Below are 18588 nucleotides of genomic sequence, written 5' to 3' on the forward strand. Positions count from 1 at the left end.
GCCCCGGCCGATAATTAATTAAGCACTCTTTAAAATTCAGAATTATATTTTTAAAAATGGGATTCATCCAGCATATGAATTTGCTTCAATAGTGCTCTGTGACATGACAGGAAAGCCCCCTGCATTTCTACTAACCACGGTTAAGTTTGGGAAGCTATGGAAAAAAAAAATCAGTTTTTGGCATCAAATGAGGGCACAGTTCAAAACCAGCAGGGCGACAAAAACTGGTCTCTGTTTTTTTTTTCTTACCCTGCAAGTGACCTACTTTTTTTTTCATACAAGTACCCCTGGTACCAAATAATCTTTGGGAGTTTGACTGAAAGTTTGTGCAAAAAGAAAAAGAAAAAGGCCTGTATTTTAAGACCTCAAATAAATTCGGGAAAAAAAATACAATTTCGAGGCGCTCGTGGCTTCGAATCCGCTTCAATTCGCGCGCCTCCTCGAACCGATCGGCACAGGTACTTCATAGATTCGATTCCTCTCGTTCTTAGCTTCCGATCCAGCTACGTTTCGCAGCTGGCCGTGGTCTGTAGCGCCAGATCTAGGCACCTAGGGTTTGAGGCGATTTCGTGGAACCCTCCATATTTTTTTCAGGTTTTGAGGATCATGTTTGTGCTTAATTGGTGTGCCGAGGTGCGGATCACGCAGATCAATAGGTTTCTTGGCTTGATTCGAGCTGGATTGGAGGGTGCCTTGTGCTGATTTGGGATTCTAGCTATTCTGCTGCTCCTGTCGTGGTGTGAGCTGGTTATGAGCGTTAGATTTGATATTTTGTGGTTTTGTGATGGAAAGTTTGGATCTTTGGTGAAGGAAAGTTTGGGATTCTAGGTGCTCTGCTCCTCTTATTTTGCAAGTCCCATTTTGGTGCAAATTTTAGCAGCTGATGCTTTATATTAGCCTATACGCTGCATATTTCTTGTTTCTGTTCTAGGATATCCCTGACACCGTCATATTTCATGCAGCTTGTGGTGCGGAAAATCGTATGACTTCTGGATTTAGATGATGCAAGCAGTGTATTAAGTTCTTGCATGGTGGTTGGTCTTGGGCTCTTTGGCTCCTGCTCAAGACTAACTGACTGCTGATCTGAAGGTGAAGATGAGTGCAGATCCGAGCACCTGTGACGCCATGGACGAAGCCCTCAAAGCAAAGGATGCAGCAGAGCGCAAGTTCCATGTGGGTAACATCAAGGGTGCCCGGAGGTCAGCCATCAAGGCGCATAACTTATGCCCATCACTTGATGGCATATCTCAGATGGTCTCAACCCTTGAGGTTCACCTTGCTTCTGAGTCAACGATTGGTGGGGAGAGCGACTGGTACCACATAATGTCTCTCAATGCCTATGCGGATGAAGAGGAGGTGAAGAAACAGTACAGAAAGCTAGCTCTCCAGTTGCACCCAGACAAGAACAAGTCGGTTGGTGCAGAGGCTGCCTTCAAACTTATCTCGGAGGCGTGGAGTGTGTTGTCTGACAAGAGCAGGAAGATGCTCTATGATCAGAAGAGGAGAGATCATCCCGTCGTGAATGGGGCCAACGGTTTGTATACTTATGATAAGAAGGCAAATAAGCGAGCTCGAAAAAGTGCCGCCGCCACCTCTGCAGTAGCTGAGGCTACTACTCGTCCTGCGGGGGTAGACACATTCTGGACATCATGCAACCGCTGTCGGATGCAGTATGAGTACTTGAGAATTTATCTGAACCACAACCTTCTTTGCCCAAACTGTCACCATGCATTCATGGCTGTAGAAACTGGATATCCCTGCAATGGAACCACTTCTTCGTTTTCCTGGACTACCAAGCCACAGCAGCAGAAGAACCACAATACTGTTGATCATTCTTATAGTTCAGCAAGCAGAACCTCAAGCATTCCAGGCACAGGACATGGAGTTTACCAACAAGAGAATACTTATGAGTCCTACAATAACCAAAGTTTCCAGTTCAGTCAGTACCCCAAGACAACAGGCGCTGCTGCTGCAAATGCTTGCAGTACACAGGCCTTGGAGAAATCAAAAAGAAAACATGAGGAGAACTACATAGACAATTATTTCTCAAGTGGCAATGGGTATCCATCAGGGCGAGGACGACATTCAAACAGGTGGCGGAATATTAATAATGGCTATGCATCTGTGGACTGTAACAGGGAGACTGTGGCTGCAACTGCAGGTACGACTGTGGTTGCCGATACAGGAAGGGTCAATGGTACTTCAGGGGAAAAGTTTAGATCTGCAGTAAGTGGAAGAAAAGCTAATGTCTTGAGGGAGATCTTCCAACTTGACACCCGAGGTCTTCTTCTTGATAAAGCCAAGGTGGCAGTTCGTGAAAAATTACAAGACTTGAATATTTCAACATCTACCCAGTTTAGAGAGAAAGGGAAAGCAGAAAGAAAAGAGAAGCATTTTGAAAACAATTTAATGGTTAATGGCGTCCTTTCTGACAATCCAATCAATAAATGCAAGAAATACAACTCAAAAGTTGTTGATGTCGAAATTCCTCCAACTGATGAAAAGAATCCAGAACAGAAGCGTGTACCTCTGTCCATTGATGTCCCAGACCCAGATTTCCATGATTTTGATAAAAATCGCACAGAAAGAGCATTTGGCAAAGATCAGGTGTGGGCTACATACGATAGTGAAGATGGCATGCCTCGTCTATATGCAATGGTGCAGAAAGTTATTTCAATAAAACCTTTCCGGATCCGAATGAGCTTCCTCAATTCTAAGTCCAACAGTGAACTGGCACCAATAAGCTGGATCGCCTCAGGTTTCACAAAGACATGCGGTGATTTTAGGGTTGGAAGATACCAGATTACTGAAACAGTCAACATCTTTTCCCACAGAGTTAGCTGGAGTAAAGGTCCTCGGGGAATCATCAGGATTATTCCCAAGAAAGGTGATACATGGGCTTTGTACCGGAACTGGTCTTCTGATTGGAATGAGCTTACACCTGATGATGTGATATACAAATATGAGATAGTAGAAGTCATTGACGATTTCACCGAAGAGCAAGGTGTGAATGTCATCCCATTGCTGAAGGTAGCTGGTTTCAAAGCGGTCTTCCACAGGCACACAGGCCCTGATGTAGTCAGAAGAATACCAAAGGAAGAGCTCTTCCGCTTCTCGCACCGGGTTCCTTCTCGCCTGCTCACTGGGGAAGAAAGAAATAATGCTCCAAAAGGCTGCCATGAATTGGACCCTGCGGCAACTCCAGTTGACCTTCTTAAGGTTATTACGGATGTTAAGGAAGATGTCGTGCAGGGAATTTCCAAGTAGAACTCAGCTTTTCTGGCCTCGAAGCTTGCAATTGCTACCTAGCATGGCTTAAATGTCATATGCACTTCACTGAGCATGACCGGTCGGCATCATTTGGCTCACTAACCTTATTCTGCCATCTAACTTCTGGCTGATGTCGATGACAAATAGTTAACGTTGAAGACTTTTAACTATTACTACTTATTTAGGCATTTCTAACGTTTAATTTTATTGTAATATCGTCATTGCATAGAGTAAAAGATTATCGGGATGCCACTATTGTGGTGAGGCCAGTTCTCAAATGATGGCAGGCATCATGACCTTCTACGAGGTGTCCCTCAGTGTTACTCAGTAATGATTTGATGTTAGTTCATGTAAGAGCTTAGGTTGAGGCTGCTGCCAGACTTTCCTCTGTACCCGCACTGTCTTCTCATTTGATTATTACGTTATATTTTCCGTCATCCATAGTATTATGATTATAATTTGGCGTATTCAGTGACTTTGATTGAACATTCAGAACGAGATTTCTGCTGTGCTAATTACTTGCTCTCTTTTACCGTTGTCTAAATTGATGTGTAAATGAAATCTTACAAATGGTGGTTAATCATGTTTTCACCCTGCCATTTTATCTGTCTGTTCATGATTTGTTTTTTCAGTGATAGTAAGGATCTGAAGTACTAATTGTGATGTTCCTTGTTTTGGGATGGAACCCTGTGGCGTGAGGTAGGAATCAAAGCCAAACAGTACTCATTTTCATGTACCCATTGTTACCATAACTGCTGCTTTTAGATGCTCTGTTCTCCACTTTACACATGAGAAACTGGTATGCATGTTCTACATCTGCTGCCCTGTTCATAAACGGCAAACCTTACAAAATGTCTGCACTGCATTTATACCATTCTAGAAGAATGTGAATAGTTTACCGGTATCGACGTGAATGGTTTTCATACCCGCATCGAATTTAGTTTGGCATAATTAGTGTTGGCAAAATACTACCATAATCATTTTAGGCCAACGACCCTTTCGAGGATCCAACAATGAAAATGATGTCTGGTAATTTCACAGGTAGGGTACAATGAACCAGGGCCACTACGAAAGAATTGAGATGTCAGATATTTCAGCCCAAGACACAGAATCTTATCCATACCCCTAAAGGTTTATCATCAGATATCTTGAATGTGTGGATGGAGTTTTATGCTGCTAACATCAAACATGATCGTGGGCACAACTCTCCATTGATGATGCAATTCATTTCAGCTCTCTCTCTTTTCTTTGCAATAATCGCTCACTGGATAAAAGTCATGTGAACGAAAAAGAAAGTAATACATAAAAGTCGCTCATAACTGATGAAGTTGCAAGACTGACACTGAAGATGCCAACTGTGTAACCATCTCATGAACCATCTGTAAGGGTGCGCTTGGATGTGCTGATGTACAAAATTGCTTTCAGAAGGCAATTATCAGAATTTGCACAACATATATCTCAGAAGATCAACATTGTACTACACGTACCGTTGTTTCCTCTTATGAAAGCATCACCGTACTTGTTCTTTAGCTGACCAGACAAGCCAGAATACCTCATTTAGATCAGAAAAAGATAGACAGCAGACATTGGCAATCAGGTTCTTCATCAGCATCATCGAACAAGCAATTAGTCTAATCAAATTCTTTGTAAGTTATTCATACAACAAGAAGTCAAGAAGTAGAAATAGAGAAAAAACTATGCTTCAGCATCTAAGAGGTCCTCATGCATAAAGATGAGCACTGATTGTTGTTCACCATGGGCACCAAAAAAGGAGAAATTGGAAATGAGACCATCCAAAAACTTTAACACTATTATATATATACTAACAACATGACACCACAACTTTTGTACACGTAGGTTAGATATCCACAAGGGTATAAATATTAAACAGGACTAACTAAACTAGCAGCAGCATACAGACATGTAGTAGCATTATAGAGGAACCAAAATCATTTTGTCAGAGCATCTCTCTTTTTGTTTCAAGGTGGGAATCACAAAGAAAGTGGGAAACCTAAGTATCACCTGTCTAATCCTTGAAGAATTGTTAGAAAATATAGCCCATAGGGACTCCATACACAATTAAGAAGAAAACGATACTGTAGAGTGCATCTAAACCATGATTCCTAGGACATAATAACAGGGTAATCATGCAGTGAGGTCCACTCACAGCAGTGAACCTTGTATGGTTGTTGTTTATGTTTGGCTAAATTAACAACAAAACAAGTCCTTTGGTTCCATTATGGTGATATTGATTATCCTCAATGTATGATACATAACTGACAAATGGTTACAGAATTTTTGTCCATCATTCTATGGTAAAGAAAAAGTCTTCAATGTCTGTATGGAAATGAAAGGTTGTAGAGGAGCCCAAGATAAAGCGATCTACAAAAATGGAAATGAAAGGTCTGATAAGATTTTACGAATCAATATACACTAGTATGGTGATACAAGATTAGATGTTCATCAGAAGTATAAAATAACTACATAGTCATATGTTTGCAACCAGGGGCTTGCAAGCTTAATGCTAATCAGTGATTTAATATCCACTCCAAGGATTCAACATTCAAGTGAAAAACAAATCAATCATCATAACTTTCAACTGCAGATCTCGCATTCTGAAATCTTCTCCGTCCCAAGTCCCAACCGCCACTATCTTATTACCCAAAATCACAATAATGTGGCATGAATATATTATTTCTTCAAATCTTATATATTCTAGCAGAATTTTACCACCTCCAAATCATAACCCTTCTTAGAGCACCACAAGATTTTCTCTCAAATCCACACACATACAATATGGGCTAGTTTTTGGCTGGATTGAATTTTTTATACATAAATTGCAACACCATCCACGGCTTTGAAATGATAAAAGAATCCCTCATGCTCAAAACTACAAGAGACGCTCACATATATGATAGCCACCCAATGTCAGACCTGCAAATTTTGCAGGGAACCTACAACAAAAACTTACTGAGGCACCACCTAGGGTTCAACATATCCGAGTAGCAGCGTCAAAATCACATAAGCTTGACAGAAAATCTCATTTTTGGGGGGGGGGGGGGGGGGGACAACACCATATTTATTCCTATCGTTTTGCTACGTCAAGTCAAGCACAACTTATCTTAAACCTTAAGGAACAGTAAATAAAACTTTCCCCATTGTTCTTGACCACCTAATCGCGAAGCTCAGAGCTCTCGCCAACAAAACGCAAGAAAGGCTCCAAATTTCTCGGGAATTAAGAACAAAAAGAGTAAAAGAAGCACGGCGTTCTTCTTGCGTTAGGGTTAGCAACGTTGTTCAGAGACATGCCGAGAGGGGAGGAAACAGAGCGGAGGTGAGGGTGACCTCGGTAGTCGACGCCGGAGTTGAGCTTGACGACGACGGGCCGCCCCCTGATGGAATTGAGGAAGTCCGACGGCGTCTTCACAGCCCGAACCGGACTTGTCGCCGCCGCCGCCGCCGCTGCTCATCACGCGCGCCGTGTCCTTGTGCGCGCGGCCTGCGGTTGGGTGCGACTCGCTTGGACACCGGATCCCTCCTCGCTGTTGGGCCCACATGTCAGTGTCAGCAATACACGACAGCCACCCGTCCGCACTCCAGTCCAAGTCTCTTTTATTCTCTCGTGTACCAGCACGCAGCGGAAAATCGCTTCTACCATACCCCGACACGTGGGACCCAGGATTGGTATGCCCCACCAATCAGTGTGTGACGTGCACGCCTGCCGTCCACTACCGTGTCGCGTCACACTCCGACTCCCATCCCATCTGAGCCACACATCTCCCACGCGCACGCGAACAAAACACCCACGCACATCCACCCCCTCTCCCTCTCCCTCTCCGTGGCACCCAAACCCTCGCCGCCGCCTCCGAGACAGCCGCCGCAATGGTCACTACCCCGACCGCCGTCACTGCGGCCGCGCTCACCGGCGCCACCACCGCTGCGCCCAACGGGAGGCACCGCACTCTCCTGCGCCACCTCCCCACCACCCGCTGCCCCCACACCGCCGCTTCCATCAGGTGCTCCGCGGTGTCCCACGCCGCGCCGACGCCGTCCCCAGTCCCGGCGCCTCCCGCCACCCCGCTCCGGCCGTGGGGCCCCACTGACCCCCGCAAGGGTGCCGACATCCTCGTTGAGGCTCTCGAGCGCTGCGGCGTCAGCGACGTCTTCGCCTACCCCGGCGGCGCGTCCATGGAGATCCACCAGGCTCTGACGCGCTCGCCCGTCATCACCAACCACCTCTTCCGCCACGAGCAGGGCGAGTCGTTCGCGGCCTCCGGCTACGCTCGCGCGTCCGGACGCGTCGGGGTCTGCGTCGCCACCTCGGGACCCGGCGCCACCAACCTCGTCTCCGCGCTCGCCGACGCGCTGCTCGACTCCGTCCCCATGGTCGCCATCACGGGCCAGGTCCCTCGCCGCATGATCGGAACCGACGCCTTCCAGGAGACGCCCATCGTGGAGGTCACCCGCTCCATCACCAAGCACAACTACCTGGTCCTTGATGTCGATGACATCCCCCGCGTCGTGCAGGAAGCCTTCTTCCTCGCGTCTTCTGGTCGCCCGGGGCCGGTGCTCGTTGACATCCCCAAGGACATCCAGCAGCAGATGGCTGTGCCGACCTGGGATACGCCCATGAGTTTGCCTGGATACATTGCACGTCTGCCCAAGCCTCCTGCGACTGAATTGCTTGAGCAGGTGCTGCGTCTTGTTGGTGAGGCACGGCACCCTGTTCTTTATGTTGGTGGTGGCTGCGCTGCATCGGGTGAGGAGTTGCGCCGCTTTGTGGAGCTCACTGGGATACCAGTCACAACTACTCTGATGGGCCTAGGCAATTTCCCCAGCGATGACCCACTGTCCCTGCGCATGCTTGGGATGCATGGCACCGTATATGCAAATTATGCGGTGGACAAGGCCGACTTGTTGCTTGCATTTGGTGTACGGTTTGATGATCGCGTGACAGGGAAAATTGATGCTTTTGCAAGCAGGGCTAAGATTGTGCACATTGACATTGATCCAGCTGAGATTGGCAAGAACAAGCAACCACATGTATCCATTTGTGCAGATGTTAAGCTTGCTCTGCAGGGCTTGAATGCTCTCCTGGAAGGAACGATACCACAGAAGGCCTTTGATTTTGGTACATGGCACGATGAGTTGGATCAGCAGAAGAGGGAATTCCCATTGGGATATAAAACTATCAATGAGGAGATCCCACCACAGTATGCTATCCAGGTTCTAGATGAGCTGACGAAAGGGGAAGCAATCATTGCCACTGGTGTTGGGCAGCACCAGATGTGGGCGGCACAGTGCTACACCTACAAGCGGCCACGTCAGTGGCTATCTTCGTCTGGTCTGGGGGCTATGGGATTTGGGTTGCCGGCTGCTGCTGGTGCTGCAGTGGCCAACCCAGGTGTCACAGTTGTTGACATTGATGGGGATGGTAGCTTCCTCATGAACATTCAGGAGCTGGCGATGATCCGCATTGAGAACCTCCCAGTGAAGGTGTTGGTGCTGAACAACCAACATCTGGGGATGGTGGTACAGTGGGAGGACAGGTTCTACAAGGCCAATCGGGCGCACACATACTTGGGAAACCCAGAAAATGAGAGTGAAATCTATCCAGATTTCGTGATGATTGCTAAAGGTTTCAACATTCCAGCAGTCCGTGTGATGAAGAAGAGTGAAGTACGTACAGCAATCAAGAAGATGCTTGAGACTCCAGGGCCATACTTGTTGGATGTCATCGTCCCTCACCAGGAGCATGTGTTGCCTATGATCCCAAGCGGTGGCGCTTTCAAGGACATGATCTTGGACGGTGATGGCAGGACCGTGTATTGATCTAAACTTCGGCCAGCTGCATCCCTGCCTTTGTTTGACATGCATATGGGCTGCAAGAGTGATGTGCCCGGTCAATCTGATGTTCAATGAAAGTAGACAAACTTCGAACCATCCATGTTGAACCATGTCGTTTGGTAATTTGCGTGTTTTGTGTACTCTGGTATGGCACTCCTTCTGTAGTCTCTGTTGTTTTTCTGTAGGCATATGCATCATAAGAGCATGCAAGTGCCTTGTCCTACATATCAGTAATAATAAGCGCTTCCATGCAGTGATTATGAATTCAATTCTGAGTTTGAATTGTGTTCGCTGAGTGTAGGTTTGCTTTTTTTTCTCAGTTCAGAAATAAAGTATTTTCGTCGTATAATTAGTCGTTGCTACTTGCTATGTCACAGTGGAAGTAGAACTTCATTTTCCCTGTTGAAGCATTTCTTTTTTCTTTTCTTTTGCTAAGAACTCTCAACTGGGGATTCCGATATAACACAATGCCGGATGAAAGCATGCGCAACGAACTTGAGCTGCAGGAGCAGGGGACGGTCGCAGCGCCGCTTGCAACTTCGGGGCTTGAATTCCACACCGTTTTTTCAGCTCAAAACCAGGCTGCAGAGCAGGAGGCCCTGCTAGCTCTGTGAATAAAAATTCATGAACAGTCAATCCTATGGAGCATCATAATTGTTTGCTGGGCCATCCGCTCCCTTGCATTAATCGGGACCTCCATCTCATCCGTCGAATCCACGTCGACGCATTCACTCGGGCGCCCATCCATCCATGCGCTTCGATCGTACAACGTACAGCACATGTACGCGCACTACACTTACACCGATGTTGAGCTGCCAACTAGTGTGGTGAGTCTGGACCAGAGGCAGTGAGATGGCTCTGGATGACTGGATCGATCGGCGTGAGGGCTAGAGCAGTGTCGTTGGCACTCTTATGTGTTGATATACCTATAATAATGTGAGTGTCGTTGATTTCTCTTCTGTTCTCTTGTCTTCCACTCACGCCCGAGAGAGAGGTGGTGGCAACTTCACGAGGCGCGTGGTGAGCGTCGGTAATTTTTTTCGATTTAGAAAACCTAGTAATAGTTAGAAATTTAGAGACATGAAATAGATGTAGAGTAGAAATTTAGTGATCTCTAAGTAGTTAGAAAATTTTAGATTTTTTTTAGAAAATTTTAGAATTTTTTTAGAAAATTTTAGAATTTTTTTAGAAAATTTAGGTAGACATTTTAGAATAATTAGAGTCAGAAATTTAGAATAGTTAGAGTAGAAAAATAAGAATAGTTAGAAAAATAAGAATAGGTAGACCTAGTTCAGAAATTTAGAAAAGTTAGAGTAGAAAAAATAAAATAGTTAGACCTAGTTAAAAATTAAAATAATTAGAGTAGAAAATTTAGAATACTTTTGAAATTTAGAATAGTTAGACCTAGTTCAGAATTTTAGAATAGTTCGACCTTGTAGCTAGAAAATTTAGAATAGTTAGAGTCAGAAATTTAGAATAGTTAGAAAATTTGAAATAGTTATACGTAGTTTTGGAAATTTAGTAATGGATGTGTAGGTCCGAATATTTCAAGTACAATATTTAGAGTAGATTTTTTGATACATGTACAAAGTGTCTGCATTGTTTAAAAATTGTCGGTATATGTAGAATAGGCAATTTGATTTGCTTGAGACATATTTCATAGATTTAGGATATGAAAATTTTGTAGGCATGTTTACATTAGATTTTTTTTTTCAGTGTTGAATTTGAAATGCAAGTTCATGTGCATTGTTGAACATTTAGGGTAGAATTGTTGTATAGTAGCAGTTACATTTGATGGATATGTAGAACAAAAATGTTGAGGCCAAAAAGAATATATTGTAGTAGATTTTGTATGGTCATTAGAGTTATTTCAGCTAACAGAATGTCAGTATGCTTGTTGAATTAGGGATATCGACCGTAGTGGGTTTCAGTGCTTTTTATAGTTATGGATATGTCATGCACTATAATAGCAGGGTTGATTTGAGTAACTTTCAGTATATAGACACAACACTGAATAGTTCAGGAGAGATGAGGCAGGGCGAAGTGTTTGGGTGGCTGCATAATCTATTGCAAGTTAGTCTAGCATAACAACGGTTGATGGTCAGGGTTTTGATTCCTAGGCGTCTCGAAACCAGGTAGCAGTGGGAGCTTTGGGAGTAAAAAATTCAAAGCGATGGTAGCAATTTGTGACAATGGTGTTCACATGGGGTTTTCCCCATGTCATCCTTATAGAACTGAGTGATGTTTGTTCGACAAAAGCCAGGCCTAGTACCTTAGAGACGGTTGATGAAAATGTTGTAGTTGCGGAGGAGAATGTGGTGGCAAAGGTTCCTGTGAGCACAAGTGCTCCAGAGGAGGTTGAGACTACAAGAGAAGATCATAACTATGATGAAGATACTTAGGCTACGATGGTTGCTGATCAGGGGGAGCGGGACGATACACTTATGGACTAGATGGAGGCAGATGATGATGAGTTTTTTTTTTTCACATTTGTCGATTCAACTGCTAGAACGAAATAGGGCATGGAGAGTGGTATTGCTGAGCAATGAACGAATTTTGGAATGGAAGATTTGACAGTCAACAACAGACTTTAGTCTACATGGGAGTATGATTCCATTGTGGTGAGCAAAGGGCAAATGTGTCATGACAAGGTTCATTTGCAGCATGCAGTGAAGAGTTGATGTTTCACAGAGAAGAGGGAATTCGATGTGGTTATTTCCAATCCTAGGACATACGACGTGAAGTGTATAGCTGAAGGTTACACCTGGCGAGTGCATGGTTTCTTGCCAAGGTGTGAGACTGTATGGGTAGTGTCCATTGTTGAGCAGCATACTTGCAATTTGGACCGACCTCATCTGTCATATAGGAACATGACTGCAGCTTTTGTGGCTAAGGAGATGTACCCTGAGTTTATGAAGAAGACTAGTATGTCCCCGCTCTTCATTATGCTTGCTATTGACAATAAATTTGGGTATGAAATTTCATATGACATGGCTTGGAGAGCGAAGCACAAAGTGTTAGAGAAGAGGTTTAGCACATATAAGGACTTCTACTACAACCTCCCTTCACTACTAGAGGTTATTTAAAGGAGAAACCGGAACCTATATTGCTACTCATGACTTTGCGAATCAGAATGGAGATCGAGTCTTTCAGCGCGCTCTCTGGTCATTCGGGTGTATGATTGAGGCATTTAGACATTGTCAGCCAATGATGTGTGTGGATAGGATAATCCTCATGGGCAAGTACAGGGGGAAAATACTCACAACTATCGGGGTTGATGGTGAGAACTAGGTTGTGCCTTTGGCTTTTGCATTCGTCAAATGTGAGTCTACGGAGAGTTGGTTGTGGTTCCTGCAGTGGATTAAGAGAGGTCTTGTTGGTAACATGCCTAACGTGTGCGTCCTCCACGACCGCCATATAGGCTTGTTGAATGCTATCGACACATTGCAGAGTGGTGCCGATGGGTATTGCCATAGCCGGATTTGCATAGCCGTTGGTTCATGCAGCATCTGGGAATAAACTTCTACAAACAATTTAGGAGCAAGAGGTTGCTGGATCTTTTTAAGAAGTTTGCAAATAAAACCAAAGGTGAAAGTTTGACGCTCTATGGCAAGAGCTGGGTAGCCTTACTGGTAAGCATATGGAAGAAGTTTTTAAAAACCAGTTGTCCCAAGGGAGGAGGAGTCAGAGGGCTTGGATCCTTTACCACTGGAGCCGCAGAGGGTAATGAGGAGGAGGAAAGGTGGAAGGAGAGTTAAGTGTTTCTCCAACTGGATAAGACATGAGCCATTAAAGAATTAGGCACTCATTGCGGATATTGATGGCTCACGTTATAACATTATGACAACTAACCTTGTAGAGGTTTATAATTGGGTAATGAAGGAAAATAGGTCCCTGCCATTGGTGGCAATTATGGACGTCACTCAAGGAATGCAACAATATCTCCGAGAGTGTTACAGTAAGCCTCGCTACATGTGGCTAACCTGTGGAGGGTGTACACAAAGAAGATAACGTCTTATATGGAAAGGAAGAGTGGGAAGGGCTAGATGCATAGGGTTCTACTTGTTTGTAACCGTCAACACGTGTTCAAGGTGTTGTTGTGTGACAAGGGAAGACTTGGCATTGGAAGGCATGAAATAACTATAGAATGCTACTTGTGGCCAGTGGACAACAAGTGTCAATGCACCTGCAACAAACCACCCCTGATGCATTTGCCTTGCTCTCATGTGCTTGCTTGTTGCGCAAAAGGGCAACATAGAATTGGCACATTTTGTGTCACTGCGTTGCTGGAAGGAAGCCGTAGAAGGTACTTGGTGAGGCAAGTTGCTTGTGTGGCGGGCGGTAATGGACTTCACGAAGTTGCTTGTGAATGGCCCGACTAGGATTTCAGACCCAAGCAGCAAGGTTAACACAAAGGGGTGACACAAGACTTGGCAGATTAGGAATAATATGGATGCTGCCAAGGGGACACGAGCCACCAGAGAGTGTCTAATATGCGGAGGTTCGCATTCTAGGGTGCAATGCAAGTAGTACCCGGTGGAGACTAGCGGCAGGCAAGCAAGTACCGGTTCGAAAGCCGAAGAAGAAGGCCGCTGCAAACGAGACTCGAATTTGAAGTTTGTGCTGATTGTTCGTTATGTTGTATTATATATTGAACTATTTTACTATTCAGATTATGTTGTAATATAGTATCGAACTGTTGTAATATTAGGACTATATTATAATATCTATCGAACTGGTGTAATATTCGCATCATGTTGTAATATTCACACTATATTGCAATATGCATCAAACTTTTTTAATACTACTAGCACTGTTGTAATATTCGAACTTGTGTGTTGGAAGGTTTACGATGTTGTATTATGTTTTCAATCTGCGTACTATTCGTTCTGTTATATTTATTGTGAGTTCGATTATTATTGTCCATTTCTTGTGTTTTATTGCTATATGGTTGTAATATTCATAATGTTATATTCGTGACACAATGGTTCCATTTGTGTCATCCTTTTTTTTTTGCAGGTATGGAGCTCATCAACCCGGTGATCGATGCGCACGCTTGGAGGGCCCCGACCTCCACCCACCCTTGCGGCTATGTACATTGAACCACTTCTGGAGGCTTGACCACCATTGGATCTTGAGGTAATATGGTCATCAATTGTATTTTTGTTCTCATAAATCTGCTAGTATCTGAATCTCCTTATACATTTGTGATAGGTTGAGGGCCTCAGGTCTCATTCCATTGGCGCCCTCCTCGATCTGACTAGGGATCGGGCCCCCCGGATTCCCCTAAATCGGTCACTGCTGATAGAGCTTATGGACTGCTTGAGGCTGGAGACACACTCGTGTCACCTGCCCGTAGGTGAGATGATACTCACCCTGCACAACGTCTTCATGCTCCTTTGCTTGCCCATAGTGGGGGCGCCAGTGTACCCCTAGATGTGCTAGCTGGGTGGAGGATGGAGATGCACGCTCAGTTCGACGGTGTGATCCCTGTGGGTCAGGGGCTAGACCAAACGGTCTTCACCTCCTAACAGAGGTCGACGAAGGCCTGGCTCGAGCAGTTCTAGGCTCAGCGCTTGATAGCAGACTTGGAGGACTAGAGAGTGAGGCGGCAACTCAAGGCGTACCTCCTCTGTGGGTCCTCTTCACTGGCACGCACCGTAACACCATTGACAAGCAATTGGTCTCCTTCGTGGAGTAGATTGCGGATGGCCCCCTTGAGTCTTGCGCATGTTGGACTCTCCAACTTGTGCCACCAGGACTAGAAGCTCTGAGTAACGAGGTAGCGGTTGGTCTTCAACATCACCGTGGAGCCCTACTACACAGACCGTGTCTACAGGTTGTCCGGGTACCACCAGCACTTCCCCCTGTAGCGTCACCCGACAGACAGTACTCACATGTAAGTATTTTTTGTTATACGTTTATTAATTACGATGTTTTTAGTTCTATAATCATAACTTTGTTTTGCAAGATGATGAGGAAGGGTCAGGGCATCGCTTATGATGCAACGTGGAGTGCAAAGATGCAGCCGTAGATCGAGTAGTGGGAGCATGTAGCTGCAAATGTCTATGTCCCTAGCGGACCTTATGACCCATCAACCTAGGATGTGTACTTGCGTTGGTTTCACATGTCGACATGGGTTTGGTGCTTCCTAGTGCATGCTGATCCACCACAACATGAGTTGGAGATCACCGACACATTTGCCACGGAACCTACGGCTACGTACCATGCCATGGTACGTGTTACTTATTGTAGTATGCTCACTTGCATTATTATATTAAATATGTTTTCGTGTGCATTACAGATAGACTTCTACAGGGACGTCGGCATCGAGCTCTTCAAGTTTGACAATTGTTTCAAGGCGGTCTCACATTGAGTTAACCTGATTGAGCTGATCGCCGATATATTTGTCACCTCACACGTTGTAGCATAGACGGAGTTTGACGCACTTCATGCCAAAGGTTGCCGTACGTTGAGCCCAACACACGGAGGAGGTCTACAGCATGCTCTGAGGCTATGGCACCATGTTTTGACACCGAGCCCTCACCGTCTGTTCTGCCACCTCTACCGTGCTTCATACCCACTCTAGGTTGGGCCACGGGGACTTTCGTGCCAGGTACGTCTCTTTCCAATAGATCACTCGCTATTAGACATTACAATAGCATGATAATCTATTGCATGACATTTGACATGGCATGACAGGTGGGTCACATGTAGTCGTCTTACCAAATTTCTTTGTCACGCCGTCTGGATCGTCGATGAGCTTACCTAATGATGGCTGGAGGTGCCACTGGACGTGCATGTCCTATCTTAGACATCAAGGGCACCTCCGCCGATGCAGCCCTCTCAGGATGACCTTGCCACCCCTGCAGATGCTAGTCTCGCCACCCTCCTTGTGACCCCCTGATGTACTCCACCAACCACGTCTATCACCAAGCAGTTGGCTGTTGGAAGGCCTTAGGCATGCCCAGCAAGCGCGTCTGTGGCCATGGTGGCGCCCCTTGACTCCTGCAGTAGCCAGTTGTTGCATACATTTTATGTTATTTGTGTTATATGCATGTCATGTTATGTACGATGGTTCTATTTCTTGTCGTTTCATTCCTTACAAAAGCGTAGCATTGTGCAGTCCTATCCATTTTCAAAGTGTAGCAGCGTGCGGTATTTCCTACCTTCAAAGCATTCTAGTGTCATGTCATTTCGCCCTTAACAGCAGTGCTGAGTCTGGTCCTTCCTATCTCATGGAAGCACGTATCGGCACTTGGAGTGCTGATAGGAACCCCCCCCCCCTATTAATACGACTGCATCCCACATGGGGGACTCACCCCCTTACATCATTTCTCTTTCCAGTGCGCATAGCATAGCCATGAGCTTAAAAGCAGAGAGGAGTTGATAAGAGGAGGAGGAGGAGTGCATCATGGATTCTTGGAGGAACCACCCCACGGGAGTGCCTTAATGGCATGAACGTCCATTATGCAGGTGTGGCAACAGAGCTTGGATCTCTACCTCTTTCGATGTCGAGACTTTTGGTAGGTGGTTCTTCATGTGTCCTGACCTTGACGACAATTTTATGGTGTGTTCATCTTCCTCCTTCACTCTCACCATGCAATCCTATAATATAAATGACTCTCATAACATCTCCGAGTTTCTATCCACAACCTTGCCGCTTCAAGGAATGGATCGACGTGGTGTGGCCACATTACATGGGGGGGGGGGGTACATCAGAGAGGCTAAAACCAAGCGTGAGTATGAGATAAGGATGGAAGAAGCACGACAATGCTAGGAGGCACATCAAGAGCACCGATGGGTATGTCAGTTGCAAGAATAGGAACACAAGCAACAAGCCGAGTATCGTCAAAGGCGGGAAGAGCATCATCATCTTCGAGAGAACATTCTGAGGAGGCAGGAGTTAGAACTTAAGAGGTGTGAGGAACTACTACATAGGTGTCAGGAAGAAGTGGAGCACAAAGCAGCATGTGAAAGAAGGGGAGAAAATCCCCTCTCCACACAGTAGGATCTATTGTAAACCATGCACTTGCAACTTTGCAAATAAAAACCTTTACAGTTCGAACCCTAGTACTAATACACATGCACCCAGAATACAAAATTACATGATGGGGTGAACATTTATTCAAATAGGACTAACACGGTACAAGGAAATAGAACATAAGGCTACGATAACACATAGGGATATAGTGCTTCTAGTCTAACTTAGAATGAATTGCAATGACTCTCTTGACTCCCAACATTCGACGTCACCATAGTGCACCATTGGTGGAGATGGTGGTGGTGGTAGAGGTGGTGGGTGGTGGTGGAGGAGGAGTAAGGGGGAGGAGCATATTTTTGGTGACTCGGGCAGAGGCACCAGGGATCGAGGCATACGGTAGGATCATCGATGTGGTTGACCGGCCGTCCTCCTCAGAAGGAGTTGGAATAGCATCAACCTCATGTTTCAAGTAAAATATACAGTCTTGGAGGTGATGGATGTAATCTTGGATGTTCTGCTCAATGAAGGATTAACCCATCTCGTGTAGTAGCAGCTGTCAGAGTCGTCAGAGTCCTACAAATACATACAAATTTATGGCTAACCTGTCTTAAAATATGATACTAAAATTGTTAGTGCTCTCACCCTCCCAAGAGGACATCGGACATACATCTACACAACGAGTCGTATCCATGGGAGCACTTTAGCCACTGCTCTTTCAGGTAGTCATAAGTCCTAAGATGATGTGGTGGTCGAAACTCAATCTCCTCCTATAATGGGAAGTTCTCGAGTGGCTCATCGTATGCACTATGACCAAAGGAACCCGGCGAGATCACCGGTGCTCTCCCCGCGCCACTTGACCCTCGCCCTCTCCCTCTCCCACCTCTAACAACCATTGTTTCCTGTGGCTTCGGTTGGAAGTTTGCGAACCCTTTTATAGATGCATGGCTGCGAATGAGGTAAGCTAACACTAACCTTAAACGCTAGGTACAACGCTAAATGTAACTTCAAACCCTAATTCCAACGATTTAAGATCTAGTTTTTTCAGACGTAGTCTCTTTAGTTATAGGCTTTTCAGAGGTAGCCTTTTCAGATGTAGACTTTTCAGATGTAGCCTTTTCAGATCTAGGCTTTTCAGACGTATGCTTTTCAGACATAGCCTTTTCAAATATAGGCTTTTCAGAGTAATCAATTCCTTCTCCCAACTATTTTCCATGGACTCAGTTCATGAACCATCATTTATTTTCAGTATAAATAGTAGACCAGGAGCACCTTATTCAAACAAACCAAATGCTTCTACTCATACCAAAATGGCATTTGAACCTAAAGTCAATGCCAGCTGCTACCCCTACTAGGGTCGAAGTTCTGATGTGTTGCTATGGAGACTTTTGTAGCGTTAGGAAGTCTAACGACTTCTCGGACACTTATAACAGGAAGTTCTTCATGTACTCCAACTACGAATATGACCCATCAGAGGGCAGCAACTATAC

General features: G+C 45.2%; 3 protein-coding genes across 4 annotated transcripts; 2 read left to right on the forward strand and 1 right to left on the reverse strand.

Moving 5' to 3' along the window:
• The first annotated feature begins 311 nt into the window (after positions 1-311).
• On the forward strand, positions 312-3707 carry LOC133918981 (uncharacterized). 2 transcript variants are annotated; one of them, XM_062363159.1, is made up of 3 exons: positions 312-458; positions 595-828; positions 963-3707. In XM_062363159.1, the coding sequence occupies exon 3, from the start codon at positions 1096-1098 to the stop codon at positions 3265-3267; it is 2172 nt and encodes a 723-aa protein (XP_062219143.1). In that variant the 5' UTR covers positions 312-458; positions 595-828; positions 963-1095; the 3' UTR covers positions 3268-3707. The 2 variants fall into 2 exon arrangements, with proteins under 2 accessions (XP_062219143.1, XP_062219141.1); XM_062363157.1 differs by lacking the exon at positions 595-828.
• A 654-nt stretch (positions 3708-4361) lies between these two features.
• LOC133918983 (uncharacterized) lies at positions 4362-6971 on the reverse strand. Its single transcript, XM_062363161.1, has 3 exons — positions 6616-6971; positions 4758-4822; positions 4362-4672 (listed from the first exon to the last, which is right to left on the reverse strand). The coding sequence occupies exons 1-3, from the start codon at positions 6825-6827 to the stop codon at positions 4584-4586; spliced, it is 366 nt and encodes a 121-aa protein (XP_062219145.1). The 5' UTR covers positions 6828-6971; the 3' UTR covers positions 4362-4583.
• A 96-nt stretch (positions 6972-7067) lies between these two features.
• LOC133918982 (acetolactate synthase 1, chloroplastic-like) lies at positions 7068-9386 on the forward strand. Its single transcript, XM_062363160.1, has one exon. The coding sequence runs from the start codon at positions 7153-7155 to the stop codon at positions 9100-9102; it is 1950 nt and encodes a 649-aa protein (XP_062219144.1). The 5' UTR covers positions 7068-7152; the 3' UTR covers positions 9103-9386.
• Positions 9387-18588: the final 9202 nt, after the last annotated feature.

The sequence above is a fragment of the Phragmites australis genome, chromosome 5, assembly GCF_958298935.1.
Source record: "Phragmites australis chromosome 5, lpPhrAust1.1, whole genome shotgun sequence".
Taxonomy (NCBI): domain Eukaryota; kingdom Viridiplantae; phylum Streptophyta; class Magnoliopsida; order Poales; family Poaceae; genus Phragmites; species Phragmites australis.

Bases quoted from the DNA above. Each gene is read 5' to 3' on its own strand.
- LOC133918981 (XM_062363159.1), top strand. From the start codon at position 1,096: ATGAGTGCAGATCCGAGCACCTGTGACGCCATGGACGAAGCCCTCAAA.
- LOC133918983 (XM_062363161.1), bottom strand. From the start codon at position 6,827: ATGTGGGCCCAACAGCGAGGAGGGATCCGGTGTCCAAGCGAGTCGCAC. The intron at 4,823-6,615 runs GTCACCCTCACC...GATCTAAATGAG, and splicing joins CTCCGGCGTCGACTACCGAG to GTATTCTGGCTTGTCTGGTC. The intron at 4,673-4,757 runs GTACGTGTAGTA...TTTGTACATCAG, and splicing joins TTTCATAAGAGGAAACAACG to CACATCCAAGCGCACCCTTA.
- LOC133918982 (XM_062363160.1), top strand. From the start codon at position 7,153: ATGGTCACTACCCCGACCGCCGTCACTGCGGCCGCGCTCACCGGCGCC.